The following is a 24,571-nucleotide window of genomic DNA, read 5'->3' on the forward strand; positions in this document are numbered from 1 at the left end:
GGTACGCCCTGGAAGCTAGAAGAGGGTGTCAGATCCCCTTGAACTGCAATTCCTGGCAGTTATGAGAGGTCATGTGGGTGCTGGAAAGGAAACCCCAGTCCTGGGAAAGAGCAACAAGGAATCTTAACTGCCGAGCCATCGTGCCTGCCAAATCAAACCTCAACCAAGTCTGTCCCCAACAGAGGTACTGTGTCTGATGGCTTAGGTCACACCAAGGGAAAATGCAAGAAACTCATGCTGGGATGGCAACATCTTAAAGTTGAAGGAACAAAGGTTGATGAAGGATACAAAAGGAAACAAGTGACAAGCTTACATCTAATAACCTTTACTTCATCCACACCCACCAGCCTTGGGCACCTTCCAGACAGAAGGAATGAGGGCGGAGAGCTTTGTACAAGAAAGCCAGACCAGGGGTAACACTGTTGCTCTCAAGAGGCAGGAAGGCCGCCTGTTCGGTACCAACAGACTGATTCAAAGAAAGGAATAAGGAACGACAAAAGCAAACCAAATTCTGGATCAAGGTCCAAGATCTTTTTTTAACTAAAAGGCACTACTGACAGAACAGGGTGCCTTAGTAAACTTGGGAGGAATTCCTCACCACACCCAGAGGAAAGAGGGTGAGTCAGGGACGACAGGAAGCAGGCTGATTCACTGGGGGAGCCAGGCTGGACCTGGTGACTTCTGGAGCCCATCATCTTTAAAACTTTAGGATTTTATACCACACGGGAGTCCTGGGAAATCTGAAAAGCCACTCTTAAATATTTTGAAGTATTCTGAAACATTTAAAAGTGGTTACTCTGTTGCTTAAAATAAAGCACAACCCTACCAATTTTTCCACAACCACCATTCACAGAGTTCAGGGACTCCGGAAATTGTGGTGTGTTTAAGCAGCTGTAATTTTTCCAATTCGCTAGGGACATAACAGTTCCAGTAGTTACGGGAAGAGCTGGTATTCTAGAGTCCCTCTAAATGATATCATCCCAGTTTCTTAAGAAAAATAAGAAAATGGCGGGCATCTGAATGATAAACGTGCAAAAGCAGCATGGACTTACAGCCGAGATCCCACTGGAACTTTCGATTTCGAAAACACATTTTGTTTTGTTTTGTTTTGTTTTTCTACCTTTTGCCATTAGCAAATCCCTCTAAAGACTTCTTTCTAAATTGTGGGTCACAACTCATTAATGGATCACAAACTCAATTAATTCCCTTTGTCTTGATCAGCATTTTTATTTTTTTAAATGAAACAGAACACGACAGAAGAGACTAAGAAAATGTCACAATGTGCCACGTATCACAAGAGCAAATACCGTTTAGCGGAACTTTCATCTCAGTTAAATATGTAAATCCACTTGTGTGTCATGATATAAATACTGGCCACAGTGGCCTTAAAAAACTAATGTTCCAAGACCAGGGTCACAACCATGCGGAAAGATCAGGGGGCCGAGAGACAGAGACGATGGAAATGGTGAGTTTTAATGCCAACATCCACAGTCACAGCCGGCTCCTCAGACAACTTGATTTTGGGGACAGGACTCTGTACAGACTCAAGCAACGTGCAGAAGCCCACGGCTTCGTGGGCAACACTCCTGCAGAATACTACAGAGGAAGGCAAGGTGATTACATCTCATATCAAAGGGTTTTTTATTCTTAAATAACTTTAATCTGCTCTGGTTTCCAAAAGGCCCTAACCCCAGTCATCCCCCCACCCGACCCAGGTTCATTTCAAGAAATGTCTTCTCTTGTGGGGCCAGCTAAACAGCGGCTGCCTCCCCATGGTGGTCATCTCTAATAAACAACATGTACGGCTAGGTTTGCGCAGGCAGGAAAGCTGTGACAGGAACTGCTTTGGTGGTATGAACTACTCGGTGTTTCTTCACTGGAATTTGGTGACAGCTTCATTGATGGAGGTAGCCACGTAATCTAGGTTCTTGGTGGTCAAGCCGCACATGTTGATCCGACCGCTCGGCATCAGATAGATGTGCTTCTCGTTGACCAAATACTCGACCTGCTTGGCTGTAGAGAAGACAGGAGGGTAGACACTGACTTAAGCAGTGGATCCTTCTTCTCCCTAACACAGATGAGCTAAACCAAAGGAGCTTCTTTGTCCTTTCGTGCAATCAACAAACAGAAAACTACTCACGAGATCCCACAAAGACTTCCCCCGTAATTCATGTTCAGTTCTCAGGGCGTTCACAATATCACTACAGCAGAAGGGGAAAGCTTTGACTCCCGGATGACCTCCCAGTCAGACTTTGCATATTAGATACCCCTCTCAACTGAGAACGACCATCAGACACAAGGGCAGTACCCTGATCGGAAAACTGGTTACTCCACACCGGCTTTGGGTCTCCCCCAGTTTGGCTGCGTAGTCCTGAACATCCAACAAGCTCGGTCTCCAGCATTTCATTCCACAGTACATCAGACAGGAGCTCATCCCAAAGTTCAGATAACCAACATGGAGGTGAACCAACAGGCTGAGACACTACCCAGGCCCTGTGACCTAGGACCATCAGATCCTACCCTCTGGACCATTCACTCCTCAGCCTCCCTGGAGGCAGCAGGGATTCCATGTTTGCAGAAAAAAAACCCACATACGAAAGCAGAAGGGGACAGACACCGCACTCCTTCAATCACTACCGTGATTGTGTTTCTCTGCAAAACTGTGACAGAATTCTATCATATTGTTTTGCTTAATTAGCACGTCGAAAACAGAGGGTAATAAAATCACACAAAGTGGCGGGCAATGTGGCATGCTGGGGGGCAGTGTTGCAAGCGTGTCGGTTCATGCCCATTTCACAGATGGGCAGAGGGAAAGTTCAACGCTCTCCTCTGCCTGCCTCCTGAGTGCTGAATGAAAAGCTGTGTGCCACCACACCTGGATCCGCATGTTTTCTTAATAAAATGGGGGGGGGGGGGGCATAGAACAAACACTGTTGTTAAAATACAGTGAATGAAGCTGGTGGTGGTGGTGGTGGTGGTGCGCACCTTTAATCCCAGCACTTGGGAGGCAGAGGCAGGCAGATCTCTGAGTCTCAGTCCAGGCTGATCTACAGAGCAAGTTCCAGGAAGGCCAGGGCTACACAGAGAAACCCTATCTTGGAACTCACCCCCAATACCCCCAGAAAACGCAAAACCAAAACCAAAATGATGACTGGTGTCAGAGGCATCAGTCTATTCCTACCACTTCTTGCAGAGTTAGGACAAAATCATTTTCCTACTCTGAAGAGTAGAAGAATGCTCTCGTGGGGATCCCCCTTCTGTGAGCTCTTAGAGGCTCACACACCATCCTCGGTCCCATTTTTATTTCCAGCTGCACAAAGATGACTTTTCAACGAACTCTACCCCACAATCGTGAGGACACCTACTGCTAACCAAGCCGCTCGCCACTTTCTGGGGCAGCCTCATTTCAATACAAATCTATAACACAATCTTGATCACATCTTCCTGTTTATCTCCTTTGGTTTGTTCCTCAGCCCATTTCAAGCCAGAACTGACAGCCCTGACATTGTCTGGGGCCCCTAGTGTTTCCCTGACAACAGACAGCAACATGTATCCGCCCCTGGAGCCACCAGGATGACAGGTGAGTGGGTCCTCTGTAGCAGTCTAACAGCAGGTATCCAGCAGGCACTGAGAAACTCCTTAGTAAGAAATGGTTCCTCTATCATAATGGAACTCTGCTGACAGCTGGCCCAAACCAAGCCCACTGGATCTCCAATCAGCTTTTAATCCCAACTACCTACCCAATTTTTAAATTAATGACAAGGAAAGATAACTTTACAACATCTTTTCAAGAGTACTACCTGGAGACTGCAAAAGCCCTGTTAAGTTCGGTCCCTAAGGAATCACATGTAGCATTTACACTAATTAAGGTAAAGCCAGAAGCACTCAATGATTTATGAGAAACTGGTTATAAATTAAAAGATCCCGTTATTTCCAAGCAAGCTCTAAGTTACTTTCTGACCTAAAAAAAAAAAAAAAAGTAACAAAATCATGGGTCAAAAGGCCAGACCAGGACAATGCTCTTGAGACCAGAGGAGCTGGGGAGATCAGACTGAGAAGACCTAACTTGCTCTGATCCTAAGTGACGTCTGACCGATTGGCAACGGCTGCCTAAGAACTGTTGCACCTGTGTGTGTACATGTGTGTACATGGGGGGAGCCACTTACGGTTCAACCCAGTAAAGCTGAACATTCCAATCTGCTCAGTGATGTGAGACCAAGTCCCGGGAGTCTTGAGAGCTTCTAGTCGCGCCCTGAGTTCGGATCTCATGGTCAGAATCCGGTCAGCCATTGTCTTCACGTTTCCTTTCCTGGGACATGAACAGTGGTCATCAACACCCATGCATGAAGACAGGGTTCACACACATAGGTTTAAAAGCTGTGATTCAGGCCAGGCGGTGGCGGTGTGTGCCCTTAGCCCCGGCACTCAGGAGGCAGAGACAGGAAGAGCTCTGTGAGCTTGAGGCCAGACTGGTCTGGAGTTCCAGGCTGGCCTGCGACCCACAGCAAGACCCTGTGCCCAAACACACACACAAAAACACCCCGCAATTCAGACTGAAAGCTTATCATGAGCTCACAACCTGTCCATTATGGTACCTGGGTTCCTGGCCAGGTAAATGAACAGCCAGTGACACAGACACAGAGGGGAGTCAGCAGGGACTATACTTAGAAATAAAGCCCAGCTATAATACACTAACACCCTTTCCGGCCTCCCTGGAGTACTGATACCAACAGTATCAGGTACTCCACTGGGCCTAGCTGATCTATTTATCATACACTTAGCCATGACATGAAAGCCATGGTCTTCTCAGATAAAACAAGGTCTTCACTCTTATCTACATTTCGGATTCCTGTGATTTCAGTTACCTTTGGTTAACCACAGTCGGAAAACATGAAGTGGAAAATTTAAAGTAAAGGTCTCATAAGCTTGAAGTAGCTACTGTCAAAGTCTATACTATGATGGCTCCACTCCATTAGTGGTTACTGTCAGGAGTCTTTTCTACTACGTGCAGTCTATAAGCTAAATTTCATCATCCTGTGTAGACACAGGAAGAGAAGGGAGAGCACCCAAAATGGTCACACTGCCTCGAAGTCGGACGGTCTGCTCATTGGGAATCCCTGACCTCCAGCTTTACAGAAGCTAGACTAGGCTATGGAGGAACTGACATCCACTGCAGGGCTTCTCCACACCTCAGATGCTGCGCCACCCTGCACAGGTGATGTGGGTACCAAAAATAATCGCATCCTGGGGCTGGAGAGATGGCTCAGTGGTTAAGAGCACTGGCTGCTCAACCAGAGGTCCTGAGTTCAATTCTCAGCACCCACATGGTGGCTCACAGCCATCTGTAATGGGATCTGGTGACATTCAGGTATACGTGTACTGGGGCACTTATATATGAAAGCAAGCAAAGAAAGTTTTAAAAAATTGCACCCTGCCTCTCTCGAGATTAAAAGGCAAATGCAGCGGGACAATTCAGCTATGCATCCCTGCCCTCGTCCTTGAGGACTCAAGCCCCTTACCACTCCTTAAAGAGCTCAGGGTTGGAGAGGGTGGTGGCCACGATCCGAGCTCCCTGGGCAGGGGGATTGGACCAGGTGATTCGTACAATCTTCTCCATCTGGGAAAGGACCCGCAGGACGCTGTCATGCTCTTTTCCGACCACGGTCAGATTCCCCACTCTCTCATCTAAGGAGAAGACAGAAACGGGGTCAGCCGCTGACCCGGCGTGGAGGGGCAGGGGGGCAGGGCTGCGACTCTGGAAAGCACTCACTGTAGAGCCCGAAGTTCTTGGAGAAGGACTGGGCACAGAAGAGCTCGAAGCCTTCAGACACAAAATAGCGAATAGCCCAGGCATCTTTCTCTAGGTCTCCAGATGCAAAGCCCTGATAGGCTGAGTCAAAGAAGGGGAACAGAAAACGGCGCTGCGAGGAAGGAAAGCGAGTCAGGGTAGGACGTCCTCCTCCGGAAGAGGCCTGGGACATGGGCCCTTCCTTCCCACTTGGTGCCTGGAAGGAATTTCTACACAAAACCTTGAGGGTTTTTTTTTTTTTTTTTTTGTTTGTTTATATGCATTCATTTATCTGCCCGCCACTCTGCATCTAAGTCTGTTTTGCGGAGCAGAAACACTGGGTTTGTAATCCCTCCTTAACTGGGTGCTGTACCCCAGGGTCAAGATGCGGCTTTGGCAACCAGTCCTTTCTGAAGCTTAGTGCTGCTGTTATATCATGGATCCTTCTTCAGGAATTAAGCTAATTAATGAGGTCTGGCAACCCAGGGTCCTCCTGTCAGTGCTACCTTCCCAGCTTCTCAGGAGGAAGCAGGCTCTCCATTCTAATCACCCTCAGACTGTAAGGACAAACCTCTTCCCTCTCCTGAACTGTCCTGGTGGGAGTGCCTTCACTCCCACCCGGGCAACACCTAACTTCTCTCCCAGCTGACTCAGCCAGCTTCCCTCAGATCAATTCCACATCACATTACCTTCCCCACTCCCAGAACTCAAGGGAGTAATGAGAATGTCCTTCAGTTCCTTAAATGGTCATACGATCTGCCTGGGTGGCGCTGTGGTTGTGCTTCCCATCCCTCTCCCCCTTCCTCCCATCAGCTCCCTGAGGGCAATGTCTTCTTATCTCCTCCTTGGAAAGACTCAGCATTCGAACCACTTCTTCCTAAAAGCTTTATCCATCGCCAGCAATAAAATCTGTGCTGTATGCCCGAAAGAACTCACCCAAGCCTGATCTCACAATATTGGAATTACTTTAATACTAACCCCTGAGTTCTTCCCAGACAAACTATCTGCTCTTCAGGGCAGGGGCTTTATCTGCTGTGTTCACTACCAGACCCCAGTGGTACCCAACGCCTAACAGCTGCTTAGTAAGTATCCCAGAAGCACCGTTGACGGAGAATATACACTTTGAGCTAAAAATTCTCATCTGGAAAGCAATCCTAAAGAGATAAGGTTTTGCCAGTCAGTGGTGGCACACGCACACCTTTAATTACAGCACTCAGGAGGCAGAGGCATGTGGATCTTTGTGAGTTCGAGGCTGGCCTGGTCTAGAGAGCGAGTTCCAGGACAGCCAGGGCTGTACAGAAAAACCTTGTCTCAAAAAACTGATTAAAGAGAGAGAGAGAAAGAGAGAGAGAGAAAGAGAGAGAAAAGAGAGAGAGAAGAGAGAGAGAGAGAAAGAAAGAGAAAGAGAGTGTGTATGTTTTACTACATAAATAAATCAGGTCAAGAAATCTGAAATTAAACATTCCTCAATCGATTTACCCAATATCTCCATGAAAGGATCACGTGGCATGAAAAATGATGCTATAAACGATTCAAAATTGTGTATATAAAGAAATAAAAGGGGAAATGCTGCAAAATATTAACAAAATGTTTCCTATACTTTAAAAACCACACACTCTCGGACACTCCGTCCACCGCAAACACTCTAGTTAGTATCTATTCTCCTCTTTGGCCTTCCCTCCACTTCCCAGACCCTTCAGTAAGCAGGCTGTGCTTTTAAATAATTGAGAAGCGACAACCAAACAAGGCGAATCCACGCAGCCTCCTTGATGGAGATGCTCGGCAAGAGCCGTTACCTTCATGACGGCGGCGATCTGCTTCCACTCCTCTTCAGTTGGGTCGGTCCCCGTTGGGTTGTGTGCACAGGCGTGGAGGACAAAGATGGAGAACTCAGGAGCATTCTGAGGAGAAGGAGGTTACATCAGCTCCGACAGAGCAGGGATGCCAGGACATGGTCAGCAGAACACGGGTCCCAGAAGGGGGCAAGCATTAGCCGACATATCAGTGTCTCGTACAGTTCTCTCATATGCTGCCTCAAAATCTACTCTTAGAGGCTCAGCTTCTCACTTATGAACTGATCCAAACGCTTCTCCTGCGGCTCCTGAACAGGATTCCCTCTGCTCTTCTTTATCACCCACCTCCAGATCATTCAGGAAACCCTGGAGATCAAGTCCTCTCTTCTCTGCATCCCAGTAGCGATAGGACCGAATGTCTTTAAAACCAGCGGCAGAAAACACGCCATTATGGTTCTCTGTGGAGCAAAGGGAAGGAGGTTAAGTGCTTTTCAAACACAAGGTGGCAGAGTCAGAAGGAACACAGGTGAGCTTCTGGCCCTCAGGCTCAGCGTCCACTGGGCTCGCTATTGCGTTATACCAGGAACAAGTTCGACCAGTTATAAGAACTCCAGGCTTGCAGCCTATGACAGGGCTGCCTGCCTTCTATATCCACCTTTATGGTGGGAACCCTAAGGATAGATAGAATACAATGCAAGATTACAGAGAATCTGGGCAAAGGCGCCCCCAGCTGAAATTTAAGCAGTAGCTTCCTCTGGGTGCTGCTATAATCCAGTGCTCCATGACCCCCCAAATCTAGCCCTTCCAGGGATAGATCACATCTTCCATTCAGTCACTGAGTGTCATAAGGACAGCCCTCCCAGCTGCTTGGCTCCTCTCTCCACAGCTAGCAGGCTCACCCCAGGTCGGCGATGATACGTAGACGGGCGTGTTCTTGTTGTCTGTGCCATTGTACCATCGCCCTAAGAAGTCAGCTCCAATTCGAAGTGCACCGGTCCCTCCCAAAGACTGCACACCCCCAACCTGAAAGAGAAGATTTGGGGTCACAGGTTGACAATGGTGAGATCGGCTAATATTCGAAAGAGTAAAGCAATCATGACGACTACTTTGTCCTTTTTCTGTCTAAAGCCCCGTAAGTGTATGAGTTCATCAAAACTTCCAACAACTACCAGAAGATCACGGAGACAGAAAGGTAAGAGGTGACATCCCTGCTCAGTCACCAGTGAGCGGGACAGTCATGTCTTCGACCTCATAGTTCTGACTCCAGGAGGAACCTCCCTCTTGAACAAGGTAGAAGGCCCTAGGCCACGCTAATGTGTGCCTTGGAAGGGAACCCAATCTGTTGAGCACCCATCCCAAGATCGCTCCTTTCAGTAGGATCCTGGACATCTACTTCAAGCTGGCCCTTGATTCCCATCTATCTATGGAATGCAGTTGTATTAATCCCCAGAAATGTGTTCTCTCAAATAAAGATGACAGGCAGATTTTCCCCACCTCTGTTCCGTTTCCTCTCAGCCTAAAGAGTCCTACTACAGGCAAAAATGCAAGTCCTCTGTTTCACCATTTAGAAAAATACCTTCACCTACAGTCCCATTTGTCTTTCACACCCTACAAAGTAAACCCTATGTCCCCAGTTGACAAAGGAGGAAACAGACTGAGAGAAATCAGTGGTTCACAAAAGGAAAAGGAGCATGGATGGGTATGAACGAGGTCTTCCCTCCCGCTCTGGATGGACAGGCATGAATGAGGTCTTCCAGCTCTGGCTGGATGAGCACGGATGAGGTTTTCCTGGATGGATGGGTATGGATGAGGTCTTCTAGCTCTGGGTAGAAGGGCATGAATGAGGACTTCCAGCTCTTGGTGGGCATGGATGAGGTCTTCCAGTTCTAGATGGATGGGCATGGATGAGGTCTTCCAGTTCTAGATGGATGGGCATGGATGAGGTCTTCCAGTTCTAGATGGATGGGCATGGATGAGGTCTTCCAGTTCTAGATGGATGGGCATGGATGAGGTCTTCCAGTTCTAGATGGATGGGCATGGATGAGGTCTTCCAGTTCTAGATGGATGGGCATGGATGAGGTCTTCCAGTTCTAGATGGATGGGCATGGATGAGGTCTTCCAGTTCTAGATGGATGGGCATGGATGAGGTCTTCCAGTTCTAGATGGATGGGCATGGATGAGGTCTTCCAGTTCTAGATGGATGGGCATGGATGAGGTCTTCCAGTTCTAGATGGATGGGCATGGATGAGGTCTTCCAGTTCTAGATGGATGGGCATGGATGAGGTCTTCCAGTTCTAGATGGATGGGCATGGATGAGGTCTTCCAGCTCTGGATCTGCTCACTCTGTCTTCTGTACGTCACTCCATCCATCTGTCCTTGATCTGATCCTTCAAATAATAATGAGGCTTCAGCATAACTCTTTCCGTAGATATAAAAAACATAAATAAATTAAACGTTGCCTACTATGTCTACAAGATTAAGGAAAACAAAGGGATCACATGAAAGTCTGTAAATAAAGGAAGGCAGCTAGGATGTTGTCTTACGGTTTCCACTGCTGTGAAGAGACACCATGACCAAGGCAATTCTTACAAAGGATATTTAATTGGGGCTGGACTGCAAGTTCAGACGTTCAGTCCATTGTCATCAAAGCAGGAAGCATGGTAGTGTCCAGACAAATGTGGTGCCGAAGGAGCCAGGAGTTCTACATCTTGATTGGAAAGCAGCCAGGAGAAGACTGGCTCCCACATGGCTAGGAGGAGAATCTCCAAGCCTACCCCCACAGCAACACACTTCCCCCAGCAAGGCCACACCTCCCAATAGTGCCATTCCCTAAGCCAAGCATAGTCAAACCACCACACAGGTAGTACTAGAACATTTGCCTAACACGTGAAGGGCTCTGGGTCCAATCTCCTAGAGAAAGGGGGAGGGGGAAGGAGAGGGAGAGAGACAAGACAGACAGACAGATAGCGCAAGCACCTAGCAATAGAGGCACACACCTTTAATCCCAGCACTCAGGAGGCAGAGGCAAGTGGATCTCTATGAGTTTGTGGCCAGCCTGGTCTACAGAGCGAGTTCTAGAACAGCCAGGGCTGTTACACAGAGAAACCCAGTCTCAAAACAAAATAAAACAAAACAACAAAAGAAGGGCATGGTTTGAATGGAAAATGCCCACCAGAGGCTGAGGTGTCTGAATCCTGTGATCCCAGTAGATGGCAGTGTGGGGAGGGGATGTAACCTTTAACAGGTACAGTTCTGTGGAAGAAGTACTCATTGGGGAGGGACTTTGAGGGTTTACACCTCACTCCACTTCCTGTTCGTTCTCTGCTTCCTGCACAAGGCTGAAGATGTAACTCTCAGCTGCCCGCCACAGCTCCCTTCACTCTCAGCTGCCTGCCACAGCTCCATTCCCTGAGGACCCGAACCCTCCAGAACCATAGGCCAAAATGAACTCTCCTCCATGTTTTTGGTCCTGGTATTTTATCATGGTACCAAAAAATAATTAATGCTGAGGGACAAGTAGCAATCTCCTAACAATGGTAACTTTGTGAAAGACTCTAGGAATAGCCGTAGTGGAAAGAAAGGGACCTTGTTCTGTAAGTTGGTTTTAAGATGTGTGTGTGGGGGGTGGGGGGGGGAACATGTGTGTGTGCAAGTTGGTTTTAAGATGGGGGTGTGTGTGGTATGTGGGGTATATGTGTGTGTTCGTGCCCACAGAAGCCAGCAACAGGTTTTGAAACACTTGGAGCTGGAGTTACAGGCATTTGTAAGCTGCCCAGTGTGAACGCTATAGGATCCAAACCCCAGCCCTCAGGTAGAGCAGTAACCATAAGCCGTCTCTCCAGTCCTATAAAGGCACACAAAAAGATATGTTCCTGTGTATTTGTAAAATTTCATATTTTAAAAAACGTATTCAGCTACCTTGAATTTGTTCTGGCACTGGTTCCATTTTATACAAGATTCACAAGGTCATACAGATGACCTTGAAGTCATGTGATAAAGTCATGTGATGTAGGTCATTATAGTAATTGAAATAATAAAAAGGTTAAAGGACATCAAGTCAGGTCAATGGGGCTACCTGCTGTGCCTGCCACGGCTCAGTAATGGCAGAGCCTGAAACACTGCTCTGTGGGAGAGGAAAATGGACATTTTGTCTGACAGACAAATGGACAAATTCTGAAGACAGAAAAGTAATAAGAAGCAGTGAGGGTCCCAGAAACTGGGCTCTTTTGAAGCAGGTGGTGGCTTTAAAGTTTGAAAGGAATTCGTTTAAGGAAGGAGACGTTACCGTTTGCCTTCTTGTTCATTCTTCACCTCTTGTCTCCACTTCCCCTTCTCCTATGCTGGCCACTCCGGTTAAAACTGAATCCAGCCTCCCTCCCTTCCCCAGGGCTGACAGGCCTCCTCTTCCTTCTCTCTTTCCGAAGCAACTTTAACACAGTAAACGGAAGCAGGGGCTGTCTCTGTGGTCACATGTACGTTTAGTCACTGCTGGGTCCTAGCACCTAGTACTTTGCCTGGCTCTTCTGACAAGTGACTAACTCACACATCTGAGACCCTCAGAAGTCCCGTGGGCTAACTGTGGAACGTGTACAAAACGAAAACGCAAACCATGATCCCTAGCCAGGATCACAAATTGTGAGATGATCCCTAACCAGGATCACAAACTGTGAGAGAGAGAAAGGCCTTAGAAAATTAGACGCTGTGGGGAGCTGGAGAGCTGGCTCAGCCGTTAAGAGCACTTGCTGCTCTTACATGGGACCTGGTTTCAGTTCCCTACGTCCGCAGGGTGACTCACAGCTATCTGGATCTCCAGTTTCAGACGATCTGAAATGCTCTTCTGACTTCCATGGGCACCAATGCACGTAGACATGCAAGCAAAATACGCACACATAAGATAAAGACATTCTAATGTAAGCATCAGAATAAAGCCACGGTGAGCTCTGCTATTCCCAGACTTCAAAGGGCCACACCGTAACTCAGAGAACACAAATAACTGGCCACACCTGAGAAAGTGAACGACTCAGCACAGGAGTGACCTTTGGTCAAGTCTTGAAGGTCTTAGAGGTGCGGACTGGAGAGCTGGTGAAGCAAGGAAGTGCAGGGAGAGAGATGCCAAGCTCAGAAACTGGACCACACTCTGGAGACAGAAACGAAGGTGCACCATGTGGAGGAAGGGGGTGGGTAGCACCATTAGCTCTTTTTAAAGGAGGATGTCTCTACTTGTAGTGTGGAAAACGGGCTGAAATGAAAGGAAAACTGGAAGGCCAGTGGGACAATTACAGGAATCTCATGAGCTGACGGCCGGCTGAACTGCCACAGTGGTCCAGGGATGCAGAGAACTTCCGGGGAAAAAAGAAAGGCTCGGAGAGCAGGAGCAGGGGTGCCTGGGAAAAGGCAGATGCCGGGCAGTATCCTAAACAGGCACTTTATGTACCTGATGCCATAAAGACTGTCATTTAAGTTTGTTCTGTAATCAAAGTACAATCGAGACGAGCTAGACCTAGAGGGAAGAATATGTCCCCAGGTCAAGGCCATGAGCCCCAGGCCAGGTTCTCACAGTCTTAGGAGGTCAAACCCTACATCCATGGACAGAGGAACACCGTCAACGAAGCAGCCATGTTGAGAATACAGTTTTCTTAGAGAAGCAGCTCCCCAATACGGCCTCTGACTTGCCACCAGCAGCCCCAACTGATTAATCTAGAGCGAATGCAGAGAGAGGTACCCCACTCCCGGTTACTCAAGTTTCCCACTTTCAAATTTCATTAAGATTGTCTACTTTTGGATTGTGGTAAACACAGAAGCTTGCAACTGGTCAAACTGCAGAGAGTAAATGCCAGTGGCGTGTCGAGCCAATGGGACATCTATAACACACAGAGACACACACAGACACACACACACACACACACACAGGGCTCAGGGACCACCGAACACAACTGTGTTATCCTGAACATGACGGGACACTTGCACCGAGGGACTCACAGCAGTGGTGCTCCCATGTAAGGCCAACAGCATGGAGTGGGAAGGAGTTCATGAGCCCCCCATCCCTGAGGAGCTACCGGGTGCTGTTGGCTTCTGCGGGAAGGGAAGGCTGGTTTTTCTTAAGGCTGTGTCTCCTGGTAGGCAACATGGTTGGCCTCACGCTCCAACGGAGGCCTCACATGTTATGTGTTTATGGGCAGCACGAACTGATCTCGGTGTATTGGCTTTTTTGAAAAGTGAAGACACGGGGCTGGGAGGGGGTCTGTGAGAAACAGAGAAGGGTATGACCAAAATACACTGCATGAAGTTCTCAGAGGAGTGATAAAACGTGTAGATTTTTAAAACAGACTGCCCAACCTCCGTCTGGGGAAACGCAGGGTTTTCAGAGCAGCTCTTCCATACCACCCTCTACCCCCGGAACGCAAATCCCACACCTTCCGTTCCCCAAGGCAGGACGAAGCCTTACACAGCAATCTAGTGAGTGCGAACTTTGATTGATTACTTGTTTAATCAGTGACCTTCGTCAGAGCCTCCCTGCTTCAGGAAAGCAAGTGTGTGAGCCACCTTTACCTCACCTTGCCGTTATCGGGGCATCTGGAGGAGAAAAACCTGCTGTAAACAACAGGTGAGGAGCACCTCCAATGGCTCCACAGAGTGTGAACCATGGCCTGCATTACCTGTGGCCTGGGGGAGGGGAGGGGAGGGGAGGGGAGGGGAGGGGAGGGGAGGGGAGGGGAGGGGAGGGGAGGGTGAGGAGCGCAGCTGATTTCAATTACACAACACCTAAGCAGACTCTTGCTCTCCCCTCCCACCCAGCCAGCCAGGTTCACCTGGCTCAAACAACACTTTCCTCAGGTGACCCCTGCACACACTGTGGTTTTCAGGGGAGTCTCTATAGAACCCAGACTTGCTTCTGTCTACCTCTGTCCCTGGGCCACCCCACACACCCCTGTCCCAGTAAGAGGACCGATGTTTTCTAACCTTCTCTACCCTGTGGTTCTTCAAACCTAGATATAGTTTGGAGTCATTGGGGGCACCTTTTAAAAACACTCCCAAGCCAGGTAAGTGGTGGTAGCGCACGCCATGATCCCAGCGCTTAGGAGGCAGAAGCAGGCGGATCTCTAGGTGGAGGCCAGCCTGTTCTACAGAGTGAGTTCCAGGACAGCCAGGGCTGCAAAGAGAAACACTTTCTTAAAAAAATAAAAGTAAAAATAAAAAGGGAGAAAAATCTCCCATTGGGGTTGTGGGGAGAAAGAGGGCAGCACCCCTTCAAGATTCTGATTAAATTGGCTTGGCAGGGGTTCACAGGGTCCAGCTTATAACTTGCAGGCAATGCTAATATCCAGCAAGAGCTCAGAGCCAGAGTCCTGGCTGGGTACACGTTTTAGCTCAAGTGCCATTTGCAGCCCCAAGAGTCTCCCCCACCCCTGAATCTCTCCATCCGCATTTCCCACCGTGTACACCCCACCTCACAGTGTCTGCTTCTAAAACACTCATTCTTGCATACATCTGTAGTTATAGCACAGGCAGTTCAATGAGCGTGACTGAGGGAGAGGCTACAAGAATTACCACAGGTAAGAAAGGTCAGGGAATTCTGGTCCTTGAAGGCTGAGGGATCACTAAATGCCATCTGAGAATCTGGGTAATAACCAATAACCCCAGAAATAACCAAATTCTGCATATAATTTCAGAGGAAAGCCCCTATGCAAGAACCCCTAGTGGGATTATTAGCTACAAAATACTTTCTTTCTAAATTCAAGAAACAGAGCAAGTAGGTAAATGACTTGCCTACGGCCAAAAGGAGTGGCAGAGAAGAGTCCATACAAACCCTGAACTCAGGGCTTCAACACCAGCAGCTGAAATCTGATAACGTACTGAACCAAACTGAGCTCCGGATACGGCCATAATTATCCGCTTACACTGACTAAAAATGTACTTGGTGGGCTGGAGAGGTGGCTCAGTCTTTAAGAGCCCCGGCTGCTCTTCCAGAGGACCCAGGTTTGACTTCCAGCACACATGTAGCAGTATACAGTCATCCGTAGCAGTATACAGTCATCCGTAACTCCAGTCCCAGGGGATCCAGTGCACTCTCCTGGCCTCCCTGAGCACCAGGCACTCACATAAGGCACAGGTATATAGCAAGCACAATGCTCACACACACAAAATAAATAAAAACGTAAAAGAGGTCTGCTTACCTTCCAAGAAACAAATAACAAAAAAACGTATTTTCTGAGAATTCTCAAGGCATAACTTTCAATACCTTCATGCAAACTGAACTTTTAATTTTTTTTTAAAGACATTTAGGGACCCTAATGAGAAACTATCTGCACCCCCCAAACTCACCCGATTCTCCCTGAGAGCTGGGCTGTTGTCCCCAAGTACTAGCTGAGAAGCACAGCTCCGGAACTCCGCCAGGCCCAGGATGGGCAAGTACTCGTGGTTGAGACTGTGGTCGTTAGCAATCTTCTGTTCGACCTTCCTCACTACTGGCAAAACCCAGGGCTGAGAGTCATCTGTGCGGTACGCTGAGTGAGGAAAAAGATGCACAGGGACATCAGGCATCGTCCAAGCCAGCGCGCGGAACTACGGACAGAGAAAATTCCACCACCTTCCAGCAAAGCAGGACACAGACAGAAACACACAGTGCATTCGCTTGCTGCATCAAGCTCTGGGTCAGCGCTGGGCACACAGGACAGCCTCCCTTCCCCCCATTCAAATCAGACAGCTTTTAATGTGATCTCCAGAACTGGAAAGCTGGAAAAATTGGGACACCGCAAACACCGCGGTCAAGCAACCGAGTGAAAGCCATTTCCTGTGAGTGGAAGCCATCTCTGCGATCACCTCTCTATAACCAACGGCCCAGAGATCCCATCTCCTGGCCTTCCAAGAGCGTTCCAGAAGAGCCTAGGTTGGGTGTGTCCAAACTGCAGCCTACAGCCAGCCTGCACGTGGTCCCAGTATAGCTATGGACACGACCCAACAGGTCTATAGACAATGACAATGTCAGAATGCCGTGTCAAAAGGTTGGATGCGTCTGGCTTGGACCTATATCACGAAAATCTTCGCACCTCCAGACACAACCACGGAGGGAGGAGGAGAAAAACAAAGAACGTCTGCCTCCTCCAGCTGACGTAAAAATGCAGATACACGTCACACAGGAAGCCCGCGTCCTGTGCCTGGTGCACAGCAAGCAGTTACACAATGACCAGGGACCCACTTAAACACACCTTTGTCCTCTCTGCGTATTTTGAAATCGGCCGGTGTTTACATTTTCACTGTTCAGACACTCGATGACTCCCATTTGCCTCCCACGGGGTCTAATTGTATCCAGTTCACGACATTTAATCAGGCCATGAGGTACACTCGTAGGCATTCCTTCAACATTCCAGTGCATGTGGTATATTCTTGAGCTGCTCTGACCTCTTCTCCTTCCGATTTCACCCCCACACACTACTCTGAAGTTATGCTGGACTCTGCAAGCAGCTGCTTTGGCCTTGACCCGAGCCAATAATCTCTGAGCTGATCCCAAGCGAGGTCACTTCCGTCTCTACTGAGTGACCTAGCAATCCCATGCCTGAGCCGGTGAGACCAACCTCTAAGAGTGATTCTGACTAAATTTTAACTCGTATCTTAGGGTGTATATCTTGGGATGTCTCACGGAACAACACGCGTTAACTATAAAGATTTTAGCTAAGCCCAAATGTAAACATTTAACATTACATTAGACAATACAGTTCCAGCATTCTGGTCCTGGGAGTGAACATACAACCTCCTTATTCCTATGGCCAGTGTGCATACACTTTTATAAAATATGGGTCATGCCATCAGAGCATTTCCAACACGTGTGTTTCTTTTCACTTAATTATATGTTATAGGTATCTTTTTTTTTCTTTTCTTTTCTTTTTTTCGGGGCTAGGGACCGAACCCAGGGCCTTGCGCTTGCTAGGCAAGCGCTCTACCACTGAGCTAAATCCCCAACCCCCATAGGTATCTTTTTAATTAGCTTGCTAAACTAATGGGGCTTCATTTATTTAATCTCATTTTATGTACACTGGTGTGAGGGTGTCTGTCAGACCCTTTGGAACTGGAGTTACAGACAGTTGTGAGCTGCCATCTGGGTGCTAGGGATTGAACCCAGGTCCTTCAGAAGAGTGTTCTTAACCACTGAGCCATTCCTCCAGCCCTTATCGTCAGTATCATTCTGACAGGTGATGTATCTTCATGCCCCCACTCTGTCCTCCACATCTGCCTAGTTCCCAAAGCCCCCTCTCTACACACAACTGTTACTGGTTTCTTATGCATCCGTCCAGAATTTCCCCAAAACACACAGGCAAATCTGGCTTCCTGCATCTGGTAGTCTACAGGGTGTTACATACACTGTGCCGTTCCTTGCTTTCGGCACATGATGATCTCCTCATGTTCATGCACAGAAAGATTCTTTGTTCTTCTTCATAGCTGCTTCACTGAGGAGTAAACCAGATTTTACTTTGACAGCCTCACATTGGGCGTCCAAGTTGTTTACTACGTAGGTTATTAAAGCAACAGCGAACCACCCCACACACAGGTCGTCTCCCGTGTCAACAAATACATCTGTAAGTCGCAGGCTTGCAGCAGAAGTGCTGATGGATGCATGCGTGTTTGGACAGATACTTCTAAGTTGCTCTCCAGGGCTCTCCATGACAACCATCAATTCACATGAACCAGCAACGTGAGGAGGCCCCGCTTCCCCACAGCCTCACCTAGAAAATTCCCAGTATGAATGCACACTTTGTGTCAAGCCGGTTTCATTTGCATTTCGTATTATGCATGCAAGTGGGAACTTTCCATATGCTGAGCCATCTACAACGTCGCCATGCGCCTTTCCTATGTATGAATGAAGATGACGCTCTTCCCTATGTATGAATTAGTATCAATCCTGAGTCCAATTATCTGCCATTTGAAACACTGTGTTAAATATTCCTATCACTGAGCATGAATATGACCACAGAAAATACCTCTAAGTAGACCAAGGCAAAATGTATACAAGAAACAAAAATACTTCAGCATTTCTAAGTCCATTTTAGGTCATGCACTTTTTTTTTCTTTTTTTCGGAGCTGGGAACCGAACCCAGGGCCTTGTGCTTGCTAGGCAAGTGCTCTATCACTGAGCTAAACCCCCAACCCCTAGGTCATGCACTTTTAATAGAAATAAAAATCTATTCCATCAGATAACTACATTTTCCAGAAATAGGCCATCTATAAGTCCATGAAATGTATCATTGCAATAATCGAAATCTGACCTGGAACAGCTCCTCACCACCTACAGTCTAGTCTCTGGGCTAGTGACAGCCTCAGAACAAGACTTACAGCATTCACATACTCTTAACTCCCTTCAACAAATATTCAAAGTTTACTTAACCAGGTGGAACCTGATTGGGTTTCTTTAAAGACATAACAAAATACCTCCTTCTGAGGAAGAGCTGGTCTTGGTACACCTGGTCAGATCCGAGGCTAACACTGCCAAAGTGCTCCTGGAAGTCTCTGGGCTGTCTGATTTTAGATGGGATGTTATTACCACGAAGGTCCTTGATTCTACCAAATCTTCATCCTTTGAAAACCAACTTAATACTGGGAGATGTGGTACCTGCACCAGTCCCAGCGAGCAGAGCTAAATAAAGTGGTTGGTGCGGATAGAGACAGATGTAAAGAGATGCTCTCTCCTGTGGGAGTCCTATCACTCCAGGCCACCTCAAAAGAGGACTCCCGGAGTCACAGAATGGATACATGTCTGAACTGCACAGAGAGGACTCCATCTAGACTCACCGTAAGTGAGCAGTTTTAGAAAAGTCAGTTCTATTAACTTTAGACCCGTGACTGGATATTGCATACATGATATAATGTAGCTATACTGTCTGTTAGTATTTATGATGATTTCATTCCTAAATTATTATTCTAAAACATGCAGGAGAAAGAAAAAGCCACTGTGCGGTTGCTCTTACCATTCTTATACACCCTGACCACACCATATCCCCCCACCCCCAAAAAACTACCCTGCAATATTTGAGAGCGAGGTTAACTATACTGTGAGGAGAGAATTGCCCAATTCAGCTCTCACTGCCTAAGGTGACAGGAGCAACGAAGGCATGTTATGCTTGTGCCTGTCCTATTTTGCTCCTCCTGCCACCCTCTGTGCCAGGCACTGGCTAGAAGACGCTGCTACACCGAGATATCCCCCTCTCTTCCAGGAAACATGGCATGCTGAGCCTTAAATTGTCCATGGTGGGCCAGGGAAGATCTCACAGAGGATGAAGTTCAGTGAATAAGGAAAGGTTTAAAAGGGACACCTATGCAAGGTCATCAGCAGGACAGCTAAGCCGTTAGAGGCTCTGCATTTCCCTGTCTCTGGACCAAGCTCTGTGGAGGAACCACAGGAAGTTTACAGTCTGGGGAGTTTCTCTCAAGAATCTTCTGTTTTAATGGGAACATCCAAAAGGGGTGACGCCAACAACTGTACATTTACAGATTCACCTGAGCGACACCACAGGGCCAAACCCCAGAGACCTGAGAGCGGAAGGCTCCCGAAATGATCCAGAAGAGAAATAATGAAGACAAGACCTGAAACAAGGCAACGATGGCAAGATAAAGAAAAGGGAAGATAGGGCTGGAGAGATGGCTCAGGGGTTAAGAGCGCTGACTGCTCTTCCTAGAAGTCTTGAGTTCAATTCCCAGCAACCACATGGTGGCTCACAACCATCTGTAATGGGATCAGATGCCCTCTTCTGGTGTGTCTGAAGACAGCAACAGAATATCCAGATACATGAAATAAATAAATAAATCTTTTTTAAAAAAGAAAAGAAAAAGAAAAGGGAAGATAAACAGGCAGACCTCTGAAGATGTGAAAAAAAACAAGAACCCAAAGACCAGACTCATACTGGTGGGGCAGGGGAAGGGTGGCTTGTGATCCCCATATCCATCTGGATAATGTGTGGGTGGGGGCAGGGAGCTGGTGAACATATGGCGGTAGTAAGAAGGGCCCCAGGACAGGAGACCTAGAACAGTGAGCGCTCATAATTATAGACACTCCAGGAAACTGAAGCCACGGTAATAACAAGGATTTACTAAATACTTTGTACATTTCTTTATTCTCATTTAATTATTTTAACAAACCACAAAATACATAGGTATTAGGAGTCTGGAAACTGAGGCCAGAAATTATTTGCCAATGATAAGAGTTAGGCTGATACTCGCTCTTTCTGTCTCTCTCTGTCTCTGTCTCTCTGTCTCTCTCTGTCTCTGTCTCTGTCTCTCTCTCTGATCTCTCTCTTTCTGATCTCTCTCTCTCTCCCTCTCCTTTTGCCCCTCCCCCCTCTCTCTGTAATAGCCAATGCCTTAGGAAATCCTAAAGCCCTCAGCCCAGGGCACTGGAGGAGCCTTCTTATCAGTATGCAGCTGAGCTCTGCTCTGTGACCTATGCATGGCCTTTCTTCCTGAGTAAGCTTCCGGGACAGTCACACAGTTATAGACAGGCCCAGCAGTCTTGTTTGCAGAAAGGAAGAACACAGACTAGCGTCTTCATGCCCCTGAGGGTTCCCCTTCCCTCACCTACCTGCACCCAATCCTCTAAGTCCTCCTCCAACTTCCGCTCTGAGGAACACCTGATACAGCTCACCTTACCAGCAATCCCATCTGAAGAGACGAGAAACCACATCAAAAACTACTACACCAGACCAAAAGAAAGAAGAATAAGTTCTCATTTTAAAAAGGGGGTGGGGGGAGCTTGAGAGAGAGAGAGAGAGAGAGAGAGAGAGAGAGAGAGAGCGAGCTCTGCCTCTGAGTGCCTATTACACACATGTAACACCTGACTTCAGATCCCCGGCACACACATGTAGAGTTGGGCGTGGTTATGTAATCCTAGAGCTCTGAGCAGTAGAGACACAAATCCCTGAGATCGCTGGCCAGCCAGTCAGGCCATCAGTGAGCATTAGGTTCCGTGAGAAACGCTGTCTCAAAAGATAAAGTAGAAACAGTAGCGCAAGACGCTCCATGCCAGCAACTGGCCTCCACATGAATGCATACACATACATACACTCGCACACAGAATAAAAAAAAGGAGTTAAACCGTAGACTTTGCATCATGTTGGACCTGTGTCTCCCTGTCCTCAAACGCGCTTTGAGAAATGAGAAACACTAAGCCCACCCGCTCCATAAGCAGTGAAAACCAGGACCCGCTGCTCTGTTTAATGACAAGAAAGCTATTGAAATCAGTCCAGTGAGGAGAAAAATCTCCCGGGAAGCTATCTGCAAGTAGGAACCAGCTAATGAGATTACAAGGGCAGTTTATTCTAAAACTGCCCAGCACTGACAGATAGAACCCGAGAGGGAGCTCCATTACCTTTGGCCTTGGGAGGAGCAACCTTTTCAATCAGTAATTAATTAATTTCCTTCACAGAGAGTGTACTGAGGGGTGTGTGTGTGTGTAAGTACAACAGGACAGACACAGGCAGAAAGAGGCCTTTCATTCCCCTGTTTTGATCACTCCTCTGTGAGCATCTATCACAGAACAGAACAGGTCAAGGGCAGGATCACATAGGCCATAGGGCCAGATCACACTTCACACGTAATGGTTCCTGGCTTGTTGGCCCTTGGTTAATTGTTGGGGTCAATACTCCTACACTGTAGCACTACCCTATTAATCGCTATTAGTCGAATGGTGGAGGTGCTGGGAAACCTTGGAGTGGATTTTTGATAGATTCTAATTGTCATTCATTCCTGTCACCTCATTCTTCCTCAGCTTCAAAGACATCAGCCAACCTCTGTCAGAGCCATAGGCACCCAGGTCTCATGCCTCTTCCCTCTGCAGGTTAGTTACTGGTTACCCCCAGGCCAGCTAAAATATCCCAAGCAGAGAAGGGTCCAGAGACCCTGAGGCCTGAGGCCCGCCCAGAATCCCATCTCTCCTACGGGTCAAACTATGCTTTCTTACTGGGCTTCAGCCTCCTTCCTTGCAAACAGGGGAGCAAGAAAACAACCTCCCATAATTGCTGTAGGCAGAACGAACACTCACACGCGTAACTCATGTTCTTGGGTTCCTGGAAACAGTGACAAAGTCGGGTCACTGCTGAGAGATGGGTATCTCAACGAAAGGCTGACTCCGGCCGTCTGGACTGGAAGTTTTTGTGTTCGAGAATATTTCATTCCTGAACCGATGTCCTAAGTTTCATTTTTTGGTTCTTAGGCTGAAAAATTTGTACAACGTCTTTCAAGGGGCCACTCAAAGAAAGGACAGACAACAGCAGAAATACCTCACACGTACATAACTCCTACTTATATACCAGACACCCCCCACCCCACCCACACACACAAAGCACTGATTGCATTAAGTCGACACAAAAGCCCTGCAAGATTGGTCAAGCAATCGACCTTGCTAGCTCTCCTATCTACATTAGGCTGTAAACAAACACGCGGAGGTTCTGGGCTGGGTTTAAATAAAGAGCTTATATGGTGACCATTGTGGTTTTTATCTTTCAGTATTTCTCCTGTTCTGCTGGCTGCTAAGAACATCAAATTTCTCTCCATTGGCAAAACAACTAATACGGACCTTTTTATGTTTTATTTTGAGAAGTTTCAGGCACACACAGAAGTTGAGAAAATAGGATCTATCACTTACGTCCAGGCACCATCCATAAAACATCACTTTAGGGTTTTCTCTCATGACAGTGCGTGGGGGGAGGGAAGGAGGGAGGGAAAGAGGGAGGGAGGGAGGGAGGGAGGGAGGGAGGGAGGGAGGGGGGGAGGGAGGGAGGGAGAGAGAGAGAGAGAGAGAGAGAGAGAGAGAGAGAGAGAGAGAGAGAACACGAGGGCTGTGTGTGCACATCCTCTCTAAGAACTTAGATTCTGAATCCCCTTCACCTCACTCACCCTCTACTGCAAAACAATCCCATCTCTTCTTTCTAATGTTCTAGCGCTTTCGGTTCCGCTTGGTTCCCTACTGAGGGCATCATTCTGCTCACTTCTCTCTCCTTGGCTGGCCTCTGCACGTGGCCAAACGCAAACCAAGCTCTGTAGAGCTTCAAACATCAAGACGCCAGTTATGACAAAGTCGCTGGAGGCTCGAGTTAAAGGGCTTTAGAGACTTTACAACATAAAGGTCCTTGGAGGAAGGCTAACTTGGTTCAAGGCAAACAATCGGGAGATGAAGACCCAGATGTGTGAGGTCTGAGCTGGGCTCTCACCTCATCTGCTCCACTCTGAGAATAAACCAAACCTACATCTTCCTCGTATGGGTTAACAGGCTTCCTAACTGGAGCCTGCAGCTCCATTAGGCTAACAGCTGACCATGACGCCAAAGCTACCAGACTTCTCTCTCCTTACCACCCCATGGTTGCTTTAGAACAAGTACTATATAGAAGACAGGGTGAAGAAACAAAAACGGCATGTGTCCCAGATGTTACACCTGTCCTGCGTGACCTTGAACACCGCCTCTTTCCAAGGACTCTGTATCGCCATCTGTGAAATGGGTAGGCTGGTGATGCCCTCGTGGTCCCAGCCTTCTCTCCCCAGTCCCCTCTCAGGGAGGCACCAAACTAAGCCTCAGTTCCTCCTAAGCCCACCTCCCCCCACAAAGCTGCTCGCATTCCAGGGCACTGCATCCTTACCTCCCACGCCGAGGTTAACCTTGCGGGGATCGGGATCATCCCGGAAGTCCGCAATGAGCTTAAAGACCAGAACCGGCGGGGCCTGTGGAACCTGGGCAAAGAATGATGGAGGGGCCATCGCGATGGAATCTGAGGGGACCTCGAGCACGAGCTGGGAGCTGCTCCGTGCGGTGCGGGGACCTGTGACTGGAGGAGACTCTCACCTTCACCGGCGGGCGGGGCAGCCCGCGGCTTCCAATGACCGAGCCGCGCCCGGAGCTTGGCAACGCGCTTAACCAATCACAACCTTCCGACAAAGAAGGGTTGGGCGGGACAAGGCTCTATTAGCCAATTCAAGAGGAGGATCTTATCGGAGGCTTGTATGATGCAACCAATGC

The 24,571-nt window shown here is 48.0% G+C and overlaps 1 protein-coding gene across 1 annotated transcript; it reads right to left on the minus strand.

Moving 5' to 3' along the window:
• Nucleotides 1-1,202: 1,202 nt before the first annotated feature.
• Got1 (glutamic-oxaloacetic transaminase 1) lies at nucleotides 1,203-24,397 on the minus strand. Its single transcript, NM_012571.2, is given in 9 exon segments — nucleotides 1,203-2,013; nucleotides 4,167-4,309; nucleotides 5,520-5,685; nucleotides 5,771-5,921; nucleotides 7,585-7,689; nucleotides 7,927-8,039; nucleotides 8,481-8,604; nucleotides 15,904-16,085; nucleotides 24,195-24,397. Coding segments are annotated over 9 exon segments (1,242 nt in total). The 5' UTR covers nucleotides 24,313-24,397; the 3' UTR covers nucleotides 1,203-1,873.
• Between the last annotated feature and the right edge of the window lie 174 nt (nucleotides 24,398-24,571).

This window comes from Rattus norvegicus, chromosome 1 (genome assembly GCF_021556685.1).
Source record: "Rattus norvegicus strain SHRSP/BbbUtx chromosome 1, alternate assembly SHRSP_T2T, whole genome shotgun sequence".
NCBI lineage: Eukaryota > Metazoa > Chordata > Mammalia > Rodentia > Muridae > Rattus > Rattus norvegicus.